The 17,251-nt window shown below is 40.8% G+C and overlaps 2 protein-coding genes across 2 annotated transcripts in view; one reads left to right on the top strand and one right to left on the bottom strand.

The window, feature by feature from the left end:
* The window catches only part of LOC127649414 (gastrula zinc finger protein XlCGF8.2DB-like), a 73,735-nt gene extending 57,886 nt beyond the window's left edge, over positions 1–15,849 (bottom strand). The window contains exon 1 of the mRNA XM_052134488.1: positions 15,746–15,849. The gene's annotated coding sequence lies outside the window, so the exon portion shown is untranslated. The remainder of the gene's footprint in view (positions 1–15,745) is intronic.
* On the top strand, positions 8,261–10,453 carry LOC127648946 (mucin-5AC-like). The gene is made up of 4 exons (XM_052133793.1): positions 8,261–8,290; positions 9,031–9,202; positions 9,293–10,011; positions 10,355–10,453. Exons 2-4 carry the CDS (start codon positions 9,031–9,033, stop codon positions 10,451–10,453), a joined length of 990 nt encoding a protein of 329 aa, XP_051989753.1. The 5' UTR covers positions 8,261–8,290.
* Positions 15,850–17,251: the final 1,402 nt, after the last annotated feature.

Here is a 17,251-nt window from a genome sequence, read left to right as displayed (position 1 = left end):
CCCTGGAGGGATGGAGTCTGTCTCTCTTTAGCAGGTCCGGTGTACCCCAAAAACTCTTCCAATTGTCTATAAATCCTATTTTATTCTTCAGACACCACTCAGACATCCAGCCATTCAGTGACACTAATCTACTATAAACCTCGTCACCACGATGAGCAGGGAGGGCACCAGAGCATATTACAGTGTCTGACATTGTTTTTGCAAATTTGCACACCTCTTTAACGTTATCTTTAGTGATCTCCGACTGGCGAAGCCAGACATCGTTAGTGCCGACATGGATTTTAGAAAATCTACGTTTAGCATTAGCCAGCACTTGTAAATTTGATTTGAAGTCAGACGCTCTGGCCCCGAAATGCAATTAACAATAGTGGCTGGAGTCTCTATTTCCACGTTCCTTACAATAGAATCGCCGATAACAAGGGCTATTTCAACATGATTCTCAGTGGGTGTATCACTGAGTGGAGAGAATTGATTGGAAACCCTAACAGGAACGGGAGACTGGTGTCTCTTTGCTGAGCGAATATGCCGCCGAGACGTCACCCAAATGCCCTGCTGCAGGGGCTCTATAGCCGGAACCAAAGTATGTATGTTGCTCTCTGTACTTCCCGCATCCGAAACAGTATCTACCGTCTACTCTTTCTCACTGACCTCCACAAGCGTTCGGATGCGAGTCTCTAACTCATTAACCTTCTCCGTCAGCCTGACTAATTCCTTACATTTATCAAATGCGAATCCCTCACTGCTGACGGAGGAGGCTATTGTAAACATGTGACATGCAATGCAGAAACAAATAACATGAGTGGATGCCATGACTTATCGCAAATTATTTGTTGTTGGTTGTTCCTGAGCAGTGAGGGTTTGAGATTGATGTGAATCCTTCACGCAATTGTTTGTTGTTGTTGGTTGTTCTTGATAAGCGGTGCTTTGAGATCGATGCAATAATCTGTGTACCGCAGAGGAGAAAAAACGGGTGCACGCTGAAAAAATGCACACAGTTTAATCGCGATAAAAATAGAACGCGGATGCAGGTAGAATATGCACACAGTTGAATCGCGATAAGAGAATAATACGAGGGAAGACACTAGGCGGATCCAGCTCAAAAAGAAATAAAACAAGTGTACGGTTTCTTGGACGGCCAAGTGTATATTTAATGAGTCAAGTTGACTCAGAGGCTGCACAAGAAACACACCCTGATTTCCTCATTGCTTGTTGTAGGCATGTACTGTAGATATTTTGCGGTCATCCTTATCACTGGTCATCACTGGAACTTCCTTGTAAAAGCGATCTTCCATCAATACAAAAGTTTCTTGAAGGAGTGTCATGCCACAAAGCAAGTTCCAACCGCTAGGCGGAACCATCACAAAAAGAAACAATAATGGTGCCCAGCTTCCCCAGACAGTAGTACAGTGAGTCAATCTACTCAAATGAGAAACACCAAATAGCTTACTCACTACAATTCTTTTAAATAAAGGACATGGTTGCTTGGGGCATAAAACTACTTTTAAAATACTTTGCGACCATCCTTAGTATTTATACTCAGCTTTGCCGGAAACATCAGTGCAAAAGCGATCTTCCATTGATGTAAAAGTTTCTTGCATTCCTTGTTTACAAAGTCTGGGAACAAGAACATTTTGTGATTCTTCCAAGAAAGCTTTCATTTGCTCCTCGACTTGCATAACACGGCTCCTATTCTCAGATGATCTCAGGAATTTGGCCAGGATTGATAGGGGATTTATCAGCTAGTTCCCTCTCTGATGAATCCAGATAATCGATCTGCTTCTCAACATCTGCCAATCTTGTAACCAACTCAGAGAATTTTGTTATACAGTATAACAGTATAACGTATAACAGCGAGATCTTCTAAGTCAGCAACAACTTTCGTCAGCATCACAAACATGTTTGACAATGACCTGCCATCCAAATCGAGTCCCCGGTCAGCAGGCCCGTTAGAGGTTTCAGCTTGAGCGCATAAGTGTCTTTTAATATCTCCAGAGCCCGAGGATTTTGAAATTTTGTACATATTGACTTCAAAGAGCAAATATGTAGCATGGTGTATCAAATCTCACCAGATTATAAAACAAAAATAATAAAAAACTAGCAAAGTGTGCAGAGCTCGTCACTCACACGTCTACTTCTCGCATGGCGTCACGTGACTCCCCTGCTTGAATCATATTGTGACTCTAATACAATCCATGATGTTGGGTGCTTCAACAGGCCAAAGCAGAGACGCTGGTCTTCACATCTCATATCTTCCATGTTTGTTTACACACAGGACTGCATGTGTTTCACCCATCCAGTGGCAGTAGCAGAATGAGCAGAACGTTTTTAAAAGTTGTAATTGTATGCTCTTAAAACGCAGCACACTTCGACGGTTTTGTGCGGAAAGGTGCCAATACTTTTAAAGACATACATTTTTACAAAGGCCAACAATTAAAAATAGCACAGATGGGTGCAAAAATAGTCCAGGACACCTTCAAAACAGCACAACATCATGACAGCACAGAATGAAACACAATGGGGGTCTCAATTTTAGTTATAATTTGGCATTGCGTCTTTTAAAAGTGAAATCATACACACGATAATGGTCAACGCCATTCATCTAGTGCACATTTATGTAGAAAAACATTTAAATCCAGACAAGCACATGAAGGTGTCCTGTTGTAAGTCCACTTTGGATGAATGAATGGGTTACACAAAAGTAAAGCTGGTGTAATAAAACTAGCGTAGAAAATACACATACAACTGTTAAGTATTTTAACACAATTATAAACCACAAACCTCAGGACATAACACCCCCACCATTAAGTTTGCAACCATAGGTTGTAAATTCTACTAGTACAACTTACCATAAAGAGAGTAAAAGAAAAGATTATATATATACACACCCACACACACACCACCTAAACTTTCAACATGGTCTACTCTGGAAATCGCATAAGCAATCACATTCTCAGAGCCTTTAATATGACGGATGTCGCGGTCATACTCCTGAACAATGAGCGCCCAACGCATCAACCGTTGCTTTGAGTTACACATCTGTGATAGAAATATTAAGGGGTTATGGTCTGTATAGATCACAATGGGAAGAGAGCTACCACCTACATACACATCAAAATGCTACAAAGCCAACAAAAGCGCAAGAGCCAGTGTAAAGTTTAGGAGGACAGTGAAGGCCCGCCCACTTGATGGCCAGACACCCCTTTTCCACGGTGCTGTACTTCGTTTCCCTCAGGGAGAGCATACGGCTGATGTACAGCACTGTACGCTCCTCCCCCTCCACCACCTGCGAGAGTATGTCCCCCAGCCCTCTGTCTGAAGTGTCCGTCTGTAATAGAAAAGTGAGAGAGAGAAATTAGGTGTATGCAAAAGTGGCTCCCCACAAAGTGGGACTTTAACCTGCATGAACGCCTGTTGGCACTGCTCCGTCCACTGGACCGGGTCTGGAGCCCCCTTTCTAGTGAGATCAGTCAGCAGGCTGGTGATGTCCGAATAATTAGGTACAAACCTCCTGTAATTGCCAGCCAGCCCCAGGAACTGTCTCACCCCTTTTTTGATCTTGGGTCTCGGGCAGGTCGCAATAGCCACAATCTCTTCAATTTGGGGATACACCTGCCCTTGAGCCAAGTGGAACCCCAGATACCTCCACCCGCCCAATCTTGCACTTCTTGGATTTTGCTGTGAGCCCCGTCCGCCGCAGAGATCTCAGGGCCGCCCTCAGATGCTGCATGTGCTGCTGCCAATCGTTGCTATAAATGATGATATCTTCTAAATAGGCAGTGGTGTAAGCTGTATGCGGTCTAAGCCTTCGGTCCATGAGATGCTGAAACATGGTCGGGGCCCCAAACAAACCGAATGGAAGTGTCACAAATTGGTGCAATCCAAACGGCGTGGAGAAGGCTGTTTTTTCGCAGGAAATTGGTGTCAAGGGGATCTGCCAATAACCCTTTGTAAAATCCAATTTCAAATAAAATCGAGCAGAACCAGGAAATTATCCTGAGGATGGGAGGGGCTACAGCCTCTCCACCCTCACATCATCATGACGTGGAGCTGACGAAGATGGTCCCGGCTCCGCCTCCCCTGCCAGAGCATCGCACATATCACATCTCATCGCTTTTACGCAGGACCCATCCGCACACATTCCCACGATACATTCCGGCCAATTAGTCCCCAAAATCAGCGGATGGGTGAGGCGGGAACTAACTGTGGCCTCCACCCTATGTTTTGTTCCACGAAATTTAATCCCAAGGGTAACCACAGGGTATTTGTGAATATCCCCATGCACACACTTCACCCTCACCATTTTAGCTGTGCCCAATGCCTCGGGTTGAACCAAGCATTGGTGGATCGTGGTTTGATTACAACCCGTGTCCACCAATGCTTGGTGAGTACCCCTCTTGGCCTTTACTGGTATCCGTACTCTCTGGCTCGGTCGGGGGCAGGCTGCGGGGTGTCGGGGATCTGGAACACAGTACCCAGCTCCATCACGGGGCATTGATCGCGGAAGTGTCCCGGATCCCCTCAACTCCAGCAGGCCGGCCCAGATGCCACGCCCGCACCTGTGTCAGCGGACACTACCACCTGAGGGGCAGAGCAGTGGGGCGCTGTAGAGGTGTGTGGGGGGGGTGTCCACAACCATGCGCGGGAAACTGGTTGCGGTGGAGGAGCTCCTCGCCTCCGCGGGGCAGAAACAGGTTGTGGGGAGAGAGCAGAGTGAGAGGGAGGAGGGGAACACACAGGGGGAGGGGGAAGAGAGAGAGAGAGAGAAGGGCTCCTCCGCCCTCGGGTACACCACTAAATAGTCCTCCGCAAGCTGGACAGCTTCCTCCAGCGACGCCAGGCGGTAGCACTGGACCCATTCCACCATCCCCTTTGGCAGTCTATGAACCAGCTGTTCTAGTACCACCTGGTCGATCACTCCCCTGATGTCACGATTCCCCACCAGCAACCATTTCGGGCACGTGTCTCGAAGCCGTTGGGAGAAAGCAAACGGGCGTCGTTTTTTTCCAGCTTCAAGGACCGGAACAGCTTACAATACTGTTCCATACTATGACCCACCCACTGCAAGATAGCCTTCTTCAGGTCCGTGTATACCAGGAGATTAGCCACCGGCAACTGTTTGCAGCAAGCTAAGCTAAGCTGACAGTAATGGAAGGAGCCTAGATGCCCACTGGCTCCAGATCTCTGCTGTTTTTTCAAATAGGTCGTTGAAGGCCTCAGCATCATCTTACGCCCCCAACTTCAGGAGCATGGGGGGGGCAGCTGGCTGCGGTTGTCCGGGGTCATGGCCGGGGCTCTCTCCTGGCCAGTGAAGCTCCGGATTGCGTGCCGGTCCTCTGCTTGAGCGCAGGATCCGTCGGTCCTGGTCTTGGCGTAGCTCAAGCAGGCATTGTTGGTTCGTCTAATGCATACTGTCGAGGGGCTGAAGGATTTAATCCAACTGGGAGGACTCCATGGGACATACTTGGATTCCTGGGTTTTCGGCACCAGAGTGAAGGTTGGGAAGAGAAGGAGGACACGGAAGGCGGGTTGCTCCACTCAGGTAATGATTTTTACTGAACACACTGCAGCGCTCACAGCTTCACAATAATGTCTAACAATTACAACTGTACAGCTTCACAATAACAACTCTACAGCTTCACAATAACATCTGTCCAGGACCCAGACTCTCTCTCTCTGCCTTCTACTGGTGGCGTGGGTGGTTTTATCTGCTCTCCCCTTACTCACTGGAATTAGAGACAGGTGTTAGTCATAATTTAGCTCAAGTGTAAATACCCTTACCGCTTTCTCTCTCTCCGGACGGGCACTTGACCATGCCCCTATTGCGACAGCCACTTTTCCTTAGCAGCAAAAGGTTTCACACACCCCTGACCAACTTGCTTGCCCAGGTATGTGACAACAACCTTTCTGAACTCGCACTTAGTGAGATTCAGTGTTAGCCAGGCTTCAGCCAAGTGGCTAAATACCAACCTAAGAGTTTGCACAAGCTCTCTCCACTTTTTCGAATAGATGATTACATCATCTAAACAAATTTCTAAAATGTTCACCCCGGCCAGGGCTTTTTGCATAAGCCTCTGAAACATTGCAGATGCGTTACGCATCCCGAAAGCGAGTATCTTATACTGCATGAAGTGATTGGGGTTTACAAACACAGAATTCTCAGAAGCACGGCAAGTAAGAGGCACTTGCTAATATCCTTTAAGACGGTCAAGCTTCGTAACAAACCTTGAGGATCCTAACCAATCAATGCAATCCTCAATCCGTGGCAAGGGAAACGAATCTGCCTTAGTAATTTTATTTACCTTACGTTAATCAGTAAAGAAACGATAAGAGGTGTCCGGTTTGGGAAAGAACAGACAGGGGGAACTCCACAGGCTTTGGTTGGGCACTGCAAGTTTGTGATACAACATGTATTCAGCTTGTTCTTTCAAAACTTCTCTTTTTCTGTGATTCTCTCTGTAGGGGTGCTGTTTTATTGGAGTACACTCACCTACATCAATATCATGAAACAGCACGGTGGTCCTACCTGGCACATCTGAAAACAGAGTGGGGTGCGTGTGCATTAAACTAATCACCTCATCTCGCTGACTGTCAGATAAGTGAGAAAGATAGTTAGGCAAATCTTTCAATATCACTGAGTTTTTTAAATGTCAGAATTTAGAGGGTTTTTTCCATCAACCCATCAATCATCTAGACAGTAGCTAACAGAAGAGGGTGTGGCAGCAGAAGCTATAGCTACAGGAAGAGATTTGTCAGTACGTAGCAGATATCTCTTTAGCATGTTAATGTGACACACTTGTGTTTTTCGTTGCCGATCAGGAGTACAGATCACATAGTCAGTGTCACTATGTTTTCTCTTGATTTTTTATGGCCCAGAAAACTTAGCTTGGAACACTGAGCCAGGAACAGGCAAAACAACAACAAGATCACCTGGTTTAAATTCTTGTTCAACACTCTTTCTATCAAAACGAGTCTTCATCTTTGACTGGACTGTAGCAAAATGTACTTTAACACCTCCCAGGCCTTATGAAGTCATTCTCGGAAGGAACTAAACATTGTCTAAAATAGAGGAGTTTTTAACCAGCATATGTTCGCTCAACATTTTCAAGGGTCCTCGAACCGTGTGACCGAACACGGGCTTGGCAGGACTAAATCCCACAGCATCTTGCACAGACTCCTGCAGTCTCAATACAATAAGCATGAATCATGGATTTTAGGGTTTGGTGGAACCGCTCGAGCACACCCTGCGACACAGGATGGTAAGCGCTCCACAACCTATGCGACACCCCCAATGGCTCCAAAGTCTGTTTGAACTTTTTGGAAGTAAAGTTCGAACCCTGATCCGTTTGGATTTCTCTTGACAACCCAAACATAATACAAAACTTTACCAGTTCTTTAATTGCTGGAGCTTTAATTGTTCGTAACGGAACTGCTTCAGGGATCATAGATGCGGTGCACATGATCGTTAATATGTACTGATACCCTTATTTAGACTTCTAAATAAGACGCAGTCTAGAATTAAACTTTCAAATGGTTCATTCATTACCGGTATATGTTGTAACGGGGCAACTGGAACCTTTTGATTTACCTGGTTGTTGACATACCATACAAGTTCTACAGAACTCCAAAACAGATGATTTGAAACCAGGCCAGAAGAAATATCTAGAGACACATTGAGATGTTTTCCTGACCTCCAAATGACCTGCGAACCAGAAAGCTCTGAGAACCAGAAATGTCAGGCACAGGAACAGTTTTTCCCCTTAGGTTATCCATCTCATGAACAGTTGAATCTGCCCCATTGAGCAATAACTATGTGCAATACACAGTTCAGTCTTTTTTAATTGATCCAACACATCCAACAGCCATTTCATTCCTCTGGAAAAAAAATTATAATAATTTTATATAATATAATTTGTAAATAATTTGATTTTGCACTGTACATAACAGATAACAGAATTGTATTATATTTGCACTACGTATGTGTACAAATGTGCATAATAATTTTTTTATTGGATTTTTTTTATTATTATTATCTATGTCTTGCTGCTGTTTTTGTATTGTTTTTGTTTGTTGTGCTCCTGTCATCGAGACAAATTCCTTGTATGTGTAAGCATACTTGGCAATAAAGCTGATTCTGAATATCAAAATATGGAGTAGTATGAAGCTGCAGACTCGGAGCCTGCATCTACAGTCCCGCATTCCAGAGTCCCGCATTCTCAGACCCCTCGTTTTTCGAGACAGCGCCTCCTATCAAATCGGATCGGATAAACATGTGAAGAACTTAAGCTGAAACGTGAGTATCGTCAATTTTATTTAGCGAATCATTCGATTTCTTTTTTAATCAAACTACTTTATAGCTCATCGATACACCAACATAGGCCATTTAATATTTATAAAGATAGTTTGTAACAAAATTTGAGCCGTTAATGTATGTTTTTTCGCCTTTTTCCCCCGAAAATATTTTGACAGCTAATACGTTAGCCTTTAACCTTGGACTTTTTTGTAGACAAGCCATTGTAAAAATTATTATTGATTAAAATTAGTTGACTTTAAAGTAGACCAATTAAATACATTAAGTGTGTTAATATCAAAGAATGTCATAATTAATTATTTAATCAGATTTGCCGTTTGACCTTTTTTTAATTACCGGACCGTTTCTCCTAAAACTATAAATTGAATTAATTAATGCCTGAGTAATTATTTTACTTTATATAATTTATGTAGACTACTTAGATTAGTTCTTATAAAACGGAAGTATTAAAATGAATCAATATTACTAACTAATAATACTAACTAATATTATTAACTGTGAAGTTTTATTTACAACTCATACAATTGCCTAAAACTCAAATTTACTATGCCTTTACTATGTATTAACCAGTCTATGGTATTAACATGTGAGCTAGAATATGTCATTTGGCCTTTTGTTTGGGTTCCTTGTTTTAATTTGTATTGACTGAAATTTGACTGTATGGGCTCTGTGGGCTGGTCTTAAAATTTGAATTTGAGTTTGACTCTCTCTTTTTTTTAAAGATGGATATTACAATTCAAAGGGGGAATTCACTTCCAGAAATCCAGAAATGTCATAAATGCTGCAGTGATTTTCACTGCCCATTCTGTGACCCCATATATTTCAAACCCACAAAGTTGTCCAAAGTTCAAAAACATCTCAAGGGACACTTCAACAGAGCACTGCAACATGAAGGTAACATTTGCAAACATCTTTTTTTTGTTTGCTTTTTGAAAGATCATAAGACTGTGTGTGATAGTGCAATCCTTTGCTGTTGTTTTCCAGGGTACACCATACATCGATGCGGTCGCCCCTGCCGAACCCAGCAACATTATCATTGCTTGTACTGTCAGTCAACAATTTTAAGAAAGCCAGATTTCATTACACATTTAGGTTCCTGCAAATGTAAGAGCGTTAAGAGAGCAAGTGCCACTGATGCCTGTAACATCACACCCACTGCTGTGGCAACTGCTGTTGCACAAGCTACTGCCATTGCTGTTCCAGCTACCACAGCCATCGCTGCCACCTCTGTGCCATCTATCATTGTGCCACCTACTGTTATGCCGCCCTTTTCTGCCATCTCTGTGCCGCCCACTGCTGCGCCTTCTACCACAGCCACTGCTGCCACCTCTGTGCCAACCAGCACTATGCCACCCACTTCTGCCACCTCTGTGCCAACCAGCACTATGCCACCCACTGCTGCCACCTCTGTGCCAACCAGCACTATGCCACACACTGCTGCCAACTCTATGCCACCCACTGCTGCCACCTCTGTGCCAACCAGCACTATGCCACCCACTGCTGCCATCTCTGTGCCAACCAGCACTATGCCATCCACTGCTGCCAACTCTGTGCCACCCACTGCTGCCACCTCAGTGCCAACCAGCACTATGCCACCCACTGCGCCAACCAGCACTATGCCACCCACTGCTGCCACCCCAGTGCCAACCAGCACTATGCCACCCACTGCTTCCACCTCTGTGCCACCCACTGCTGCCACCTCAGTGCCAACCAGCACTATGCCACCCACTGCTGCCACCTCCGAACCAACCACCTCTGCCATTGTCAGGCCAGTCACAAAAACTGGCATCCGTGTGGGTCCAAAAGTATTGCAGAAATGCCCCAAATGTCATTTGACATTTTACAGAAAAAATTTAAAAAGGCACATTGAACGAAGACACACAGCAAAAATGATGGACATTTCATCCTCATCCCATCTCAAAAGTGAATGCATAGATCCCCAGAATGGACTGTATGCAGTCCACAAAAGTATTCATGGGGCTTCTACTCCTCTCCATGTTCAAATTAAAATATGGGGGGAACAACATCATGTTTCTTGTGAATTAGGTGACTGCCAAGCTAATATGGAGTTGGCATGGAGAAGTGGACTGCAGTCATACCAGTGTGTACACCTCCGGTCAGTTTCATACTGCAAAACCTTTTTAACCTCGCCCTCACTCAGAGAAGATAGTCTTAAAGAAATGGTGAAAAGCAAGTGGTTTGGGAAGGAAAAAATTAAACTGTGTGTTGATCGTCAAACCCTAGCCAAAGAAAATAATGCACCACTTTCAGTTCTGTCAAAGATTTAAGCCCCTCCATCTAAAAAATTTATATCGATTCATGAGCCAACTATTTCATATTACAGCAGACTAGGCAGAGTCATGGTGTCTTATGATACAAAAAAAAATGCATGGCACTGTCCTTGTGCAAAAACACAGAGATCATGCATACATAAATACATTGCAAAATGGCACTTATTCCAAACCAATGCAGAACTCTTTCGGAAGGTCCGGAGCACTGAAAGGAGCGCTGAGGAGTTTCAGGTGACAGCAGTGGAGGAAAGTGATGGAACTCATGTGTCTCATGTGTTTTAATGCAATTGAAGACGAAAAGTAAAGTCACTAATACAATACTTTCTTCCTTTTTTCTTTGCTTTGTCCTGTTTACAGCAAGATGATGTTTAGGTGATTGTTAAATAAAGTACAGAATTGTTTATTATTGGTGTTTTGTCTATTCTTATTTGAGTTTTGCTTCGCATTAAAAATATAAAAAAACAGGTTTTGTAATGTTAGCATGGTATAATGTTAATTAGACCATTATAGGTTGAACTGAAAGAAAAATTGGAATTTGAATAAATAAAACATTGTAGCAATATAATATCACATAATATTTTTCAGAAGATAGTTCAATCTGTAATTGTATCCCTTCCATCAGTAATTTTCTTTCAATTACACCCATGCTCAAAAAATTACTACTAGGAAATTTGTTAGTCAGAGAATACGAGTTTTTTTGGCACATGCATTAAGCAGGGAACGCAAATATTTATTTGGATAACTTTAAATAAAACATCCTATTGTTTTCAATGGCATTTAGCAGGAGGTGCTGTCTCGAAAACCAAGGGGTCTGAGAACGCGGGACTCTGTGTGCGGGTGTTATACGATCTTCCGAACAGCAGGAGGCGCTGTCTCGAAAAACGAGGGGTCTGAGAATGCGGGACTCTGGGTGCGGGACTGTAGATGCAGGCTCCGAGTCTGCAGCTTCATAATATTGAAAATATGTCATATATATATATAAGGTGAATTAATATTTAATTCACAACATAATTATGTGTCCCCAGTGTGGATAGACAACCACAAAATATGGTGAAAGACAATCCTCTCGTTCCTATCCTTTCCTTTCCCATCAATAAAAACAGTGTCTCTGCACAATTTTTTTTTTTTTTTTTTTTTTATTGAATTTTAAGAATTACAATTTCAGTCAGGGGTACAATGAATAAACTAAATAAACAAACATAAAAAGACAAACAAAGCAGTGACAAACTTAAAAGTTAAACAAAAATGTGAAAATGCTTACATATAGATACGCACTTTGCAGCTTTCTTATTTTTCAAACCCAGTATTGTTTTTAGGTATTGTTGAATTTCTGCTCTCAAAATTAAAAACAAAGGCTTGTTTCCTCCAAATTTACATTTATGAATACTAAATTTAGCTAACAGAAGAAGCAGATTAATTAAGTAGTATTCCTTATGAAAAGATTGGTCATAAAGGAAAAAACCAAATAACACATTTTTAAAGCAGAGTTGAAAGCTGGGCATGATATGAGCCTTAATAAAGCAGAAATCTGACCAAAAACAAACTGAATGAGGACAACTCCAAAATAAATGATAAGATGTTTCATCATGTAAATCACAAAATGTACAAGATGTATCAATATCACAATTAAATCTGTTCACAAGATAATGATTACATGGGTAATATTTATAAATTAGTTTAAGGGAAATTTCTTTGATTTTGTTTGTGACTAAATATTTATGAGGAAGTTTCCAGATTTTATTCCATATCAGATTATCAGCACAACCATTCCAAAATGATATAACAGCAGGTCTGGAGACAATATCCCTTTGAAACAAAGCCCGTACACAACGATTCTTATTTTTAATATAGGAAGGAGAAAAACAGATACGGCCAACTTCAGTATCAGCAGGATCCAATGAGTATGGAGATAGCAAAGGGCAGGTATTTTTAAGAAGCATTTTTAGACCAGAGGGAACAGCATCCATAACCACAGCAAAATCTTTAGGAGTAACTGGAATATTATATTTAGAAAGAAATTCAGAATAGGTCAACATAAGTCCTTCATGGTTATACAGTTGGCTAACAAAAACTATATCATTACAAAACCAGTTCATAAGAAATAAAGATTTAGATTTATACAAAATGTACTTATTATTCCAGATAAAACACCTGTTTGGGGAGAAATTGTGTTTATAGATTAAATTCCAGGAAAGAAGCATCTGTTTGTGAAAATTAGATAGTTTTAAAGGAAGTTTAGCAATTCTGTAGTCACAAAGCAAAAGGAATGGAAGACCACCAACTTGTGAAAAGATAAAGTGAGGTATAATATTCCAAATAGAAGTTGTTTTTTTAATAAATTGCTTAATCCAGTTAACTTTGAAGGTGTGATTAAGAGTGGTAAAATCTAAGAAGTTCAGGCCTCCATTTTCAATTGAGTTCATAACCACAGATTTCTTTATATAATGGGTTTTATTATTCCATAAGAAGTTAAACAGTATTTTATCAATCATTTTACAAGTATTATCATTAACTGCTAAGGAGAGCTGCATATGTAAGTCTCGAGATGCCCTCTGCCTTGGTGATCAGTACTCTCCCCTCAAGGATAGGTCTCTCAGTAACCACTGATTCCATTTTTTCTTTGTTTTGTCAATGACTGGTGAAAAGTTAAGCTTACAACGTTCCTCTTCATTCTTTACAATCTTAATACCTAAATATGTGATTTCGTTTTTAATGGGAATATTACAAATTGACAGAAGATTGCTGTTTTTAAGAGACATTAATTCACACTTATTTATATTCAGATAAAGCCCTGAAGCTTTAGAGAATGTATGGACAATTTTAAGGGCTAAAGGTATTTCTCCTGCATCTTTTAAAAAAAAGAGTGGTATCGTCTGCCAATTGACTAATGATAATTTCACTGCCAGCAGCAGTGATACCTCTTAAAGGGCTCTGTTTAATATGATCTGCAAGAAGTTGTGTACAAAGTAAAAATAAGTATGGGGAAATAGGGCATCCCTGTCTGATACCACGACTGAGATTGAATCTGGGTGAGGTGCCATTACTCAGCTTGATTGAGCAATTTGCATTAGAATATAACGTTTTAATGGAATTAATAAAGAAATCACCAAAATCAAATTTTTTTAGGGCCGAATATAAGAAATGATGTTCAACAGTGTCGAAGGCCTTATGGAAGTCTAAGAAAAGAATGAAACTCTCATCTGGGTATAGATGTGGGTAATCAACAAGGTCTAATACCAAGCGAATATTATTTGAAATATGTCTATTACGCATAAAACCTGACTGTGTGTCATCAATAATAGAGTCCAAAGTCATCTTAATTCTAGAAGCTAATATAGAGGCTAAAATTTTATAATCATTATTAAGTAGGGAAATTGGTCGCCAATTGTCTAAAATTAAAGTGTCTTTTTTTGGTTTTGGAATTAAGATAATTAGGCCTTGTGTCAGGGTAGGCGGAGTTTGCCATAATCAATACATTGTAAGAAAAGATTTAAAAGAAAAGGAGCAAGTTCTTCTGAGAAGGTTTTGTAGAATTCGGAGGTTAAACCATCTACACCAGGGGATTTATTAAGCTTGAGCTCTGTAATAGCTTGAAGGACTTCCTTTATACGTATAGAACTATCACAATGTTCTTTTTGATCTTCATTTATAGTTTTCGAATTAGTAAGACTATCCATAAAAACAGAGGAATCATTTTCACTAAACCTTGACTTGTAAAGAGTGCTAAAAAAGTTTGAACAGTAATCCGCAATGTCCCTTGAGTTATGTGTTATCATACCATTAATATTCAAATGCAAAATTGTATTTATTTTTGCATGGAATTTTTCTAATTGAAAGAAATATGCCGAATTCTGTTCACCCTTTTACAACCATCTCTGTCTAGATCTAATGAAGGCCCCCTCTGCCCTCCTTTTATAAATATCATCTAATTGGCTTTGAAGTGTGAATAACTCAAGGTATTCATTATCCGACAAATTTGGAGGAGATTTATGAGTAAAAGCCGTAATTTTAGAAATGATCGTCTCCTCTTCAAGTTTTTTAGCTTTAGATAATGAACTGCCAAATTTTCTAAGAAATTTACAAGCTTCAAATTTAAATAACTCCCAATTAGTGCAATAGTTATTACTAATCTTAGCTATATTCCAATATTGTGCAATCAGACTGCGAATGGTCATCTTTACAAAGTCATGTTCCAATAATGACTTATTGAGCTTCCAATAAGAGTTATGGTAGTTGTTGGAGGAAGGAGAGGAATGTAAAGAAATGTTGATAGACACTGCCTTATGATCTGTTAATGGTGTGGGAAGAATATTAACAGAGATATCTTCTTTATGTAAATTGCATGGAGTTAACCAGTAGTCTATACGAGACATAACGGTACATGCCTTATTCTTCCACGTGAAAGAACTAATACCTGGGAATTTCTCTCTCCAAATGTCTATAACTCCAAATTTCTGCATAAAGGCCTTCAGTGTGGAGTTCTGATAATTTACACTACGAGGTGGCCATCGGTCAAGGGAGTTGTCTAAAGTGATGTTAAAATCACCTCCTATTAAAATAAGTGAATTTGGGAATTTAGATAAACAGTGTGTAATTTGACTCTCTAATTTTTTGATTAAAGCATCATTTTCAATTTTAGAGTTGTACCCATAAAAATTTATAATAACTGTAGTCACCAGATCTAGTTTAGTAACTAAAATAATGAAATGACCAAGGGGATCCCCTTCAGAAAATAAAATATCCCCAGAAAATTTGTTTTTTAAAATTGCAACACCAGCTGTACGCTCAGAACCATGAGCAAACCAAGCATCATTACCCCATTGAGCTTTCCAGAACTTTATATCTTTGGGAGTTGAATGAACTTCTTGAAAGAAACAAAAGTCGGATTTCTGCTGTTTAACAAATAAAAACAAAGCTTTACGCTTAACATTAAACCTTAAACCCCTGACATTAAGTGTAACTAACGAAAATGACATGAATATATGATGAACAAAAGGAACAAGAACAATATTAGAAAAAACTTCCATCCCCTTCGAACTGAAATAAAATAAGAATGAGCCCGGTTATGAAACTATAAAAGTAACTGATAACATTAACCCACAATTAACTTGCATTAGGCAAGTGATAAACAATAGCATAAACTTACAAGTTGGCATAGAACAGGTCAGAAGAAAGTGTTCACATCTGACGCAAGATGAAAATCACTTGAATTCACGAGGGTGACTGCACTTCTTTCCCGTCAATGAAAACGCGCACACCGACAAAGAAAGCTCGTTTCCCTTCCTTCCTAGCAGCTTCAACCAAAGGCCACCTCTCCATCCTCAGTGACTTGTCTGCTTGAGACAAATCTTCGGTGAATCTCAGCTTGTGACTCCTCAAATATTCCGAGTGCTTGGCCTGCCGCCAGATCAGGTCCCGCGTAGATCTTCTCACGAAGCGAATGATCACTGGTCTCGGTCTATTGGCCTGCTCATTCAGCCTTCCCAGTATATGTACAACATCTATGTCATCTTTGAAAGAGACGTTTGAGTCGGGAACAACTGAGACACAGACGCCGATGATTTTTGACTTGATGTTTTCCTCAGAATGTTCCGGAATACCGTACAGACGGAGGTTCCATCTCCGCTGATAGCGTTCGGCATCATTCAGTCTTTGTTCAAGTTCGTGGATTTTGGTGCTGTTTAAATTGGCGGTAGTTTTGCAGCTTCTCAAGTCTGTTTTTAAACCGTTTACTTCTTCAAAAACAAAGTCAAGTGATTTCTTAAGGCCCTCAATGCTCACCGTATTGCTGGTAATCAACTTACCGAGGTCGTTTGCACTTTCTTTGATCCTGGATGTCAATGCCGCAATGACATTATCTTGCAGTTCCGTCAGAGAAATTTCACCTCGAGATTTCTTTTGTTGGGGTTTCACAGGCGTATCTAGGTCGGAGTCAGAGGTTAAATTGGGCCGGAGCGCACCGGAGCGCAGCTCCGCCTCCTCAGGTCCACAACACACCCTGCCGGAGCTCAGCTCCGTCTCCTTCAGCACCAAATATTGTTATTCCACTTAAATTATTTTTCATCTCCTGACTCCTGGCAAATACATGGCATATGAGACTGAATAATTAGCAAGACTACACAGAGACACCCAGGCTACATGGAATTATCAGACGTCATAAATGCATTGTTCAGCACCCCGCCCACAACCATCAAGGGAAAACTGTCACTATTAAGACAGCGACGTTACCATGGAAACCCACTAACGGCTAGAGCGATCGAATATAAAAATAGCATGTAGCTAGAACATGTTATATAACTAAAGCATGTTAGTTTACATGTTAAATGAACTACTAAATGAAGAATAACATCAGCTGCGTGAGCATCTAAAATAATATATTGATTTTTAACAGTTTGCATATACTGTAGGTGCACGACAGTGACGCCAGACTGCTCCTGTCTGTACATGAGCCCATTATTATCCCATTTGTTACCTAATATTTATACACATATTACACAGAAGGAAAGGCTCCTCATTACCATGGTTAGGTCAGTGTGCTAGTCTTAAATAATAGTAATAATAATAATAATAAATGAATGTATTTATGAAAAATAAATACTAGCTGAAACACATCTTGAAACTTTAAACTGCCACTGTTGATGTCTAATAAATT

This window comes from Xyrauchen texanus, chromosome 9 (assembly GCF_025860055.1).
Source record: "Xyrauchen texanus isolate HMW12.3.18 chromosome 9, RBS_HiC_50CHRs, whole genome shotgun sequence".
In the NCBI taxonomy this organism is placed as follows: Eukaryota; Metazoa; Chordata; class Actinopteri; order Cypriniformes; family Catostomidae; genus Xyrauchen; species Xyrauchen texanus.
Note: the sequence above shows the minus strand (reverse complement) of the source record. Positions and strands in the feature narration are given on the sequence as shown.

What these genes read in the sequence shown, in the direction of transcription:
- LOC127648946 (XM_052133793.1), top strand. Translation starts at nt 9,031, where the DNA reads ATGGATATTACAATTCAAAGGGGGAATTCACTTCCAGAAATCCAGAAA. An exon ending in CAGAGCACTGCAACATGAAG is followed by an intron (nt 9,203 to 9,292) that starts GTAACATTTGCA and finishes GTTGTTTTCCAG; the next exon opens with GGTACACCATACATCGATGC. An exon ending in CACCCACTGCTGCCACCTCA is followed by an intron (nt 10,012 to 10,354) that starts GTGCCAACCAGC and finishes CTTGTGAATTAG; the next exon opens with GTGACTGCCAAGCTAATATG.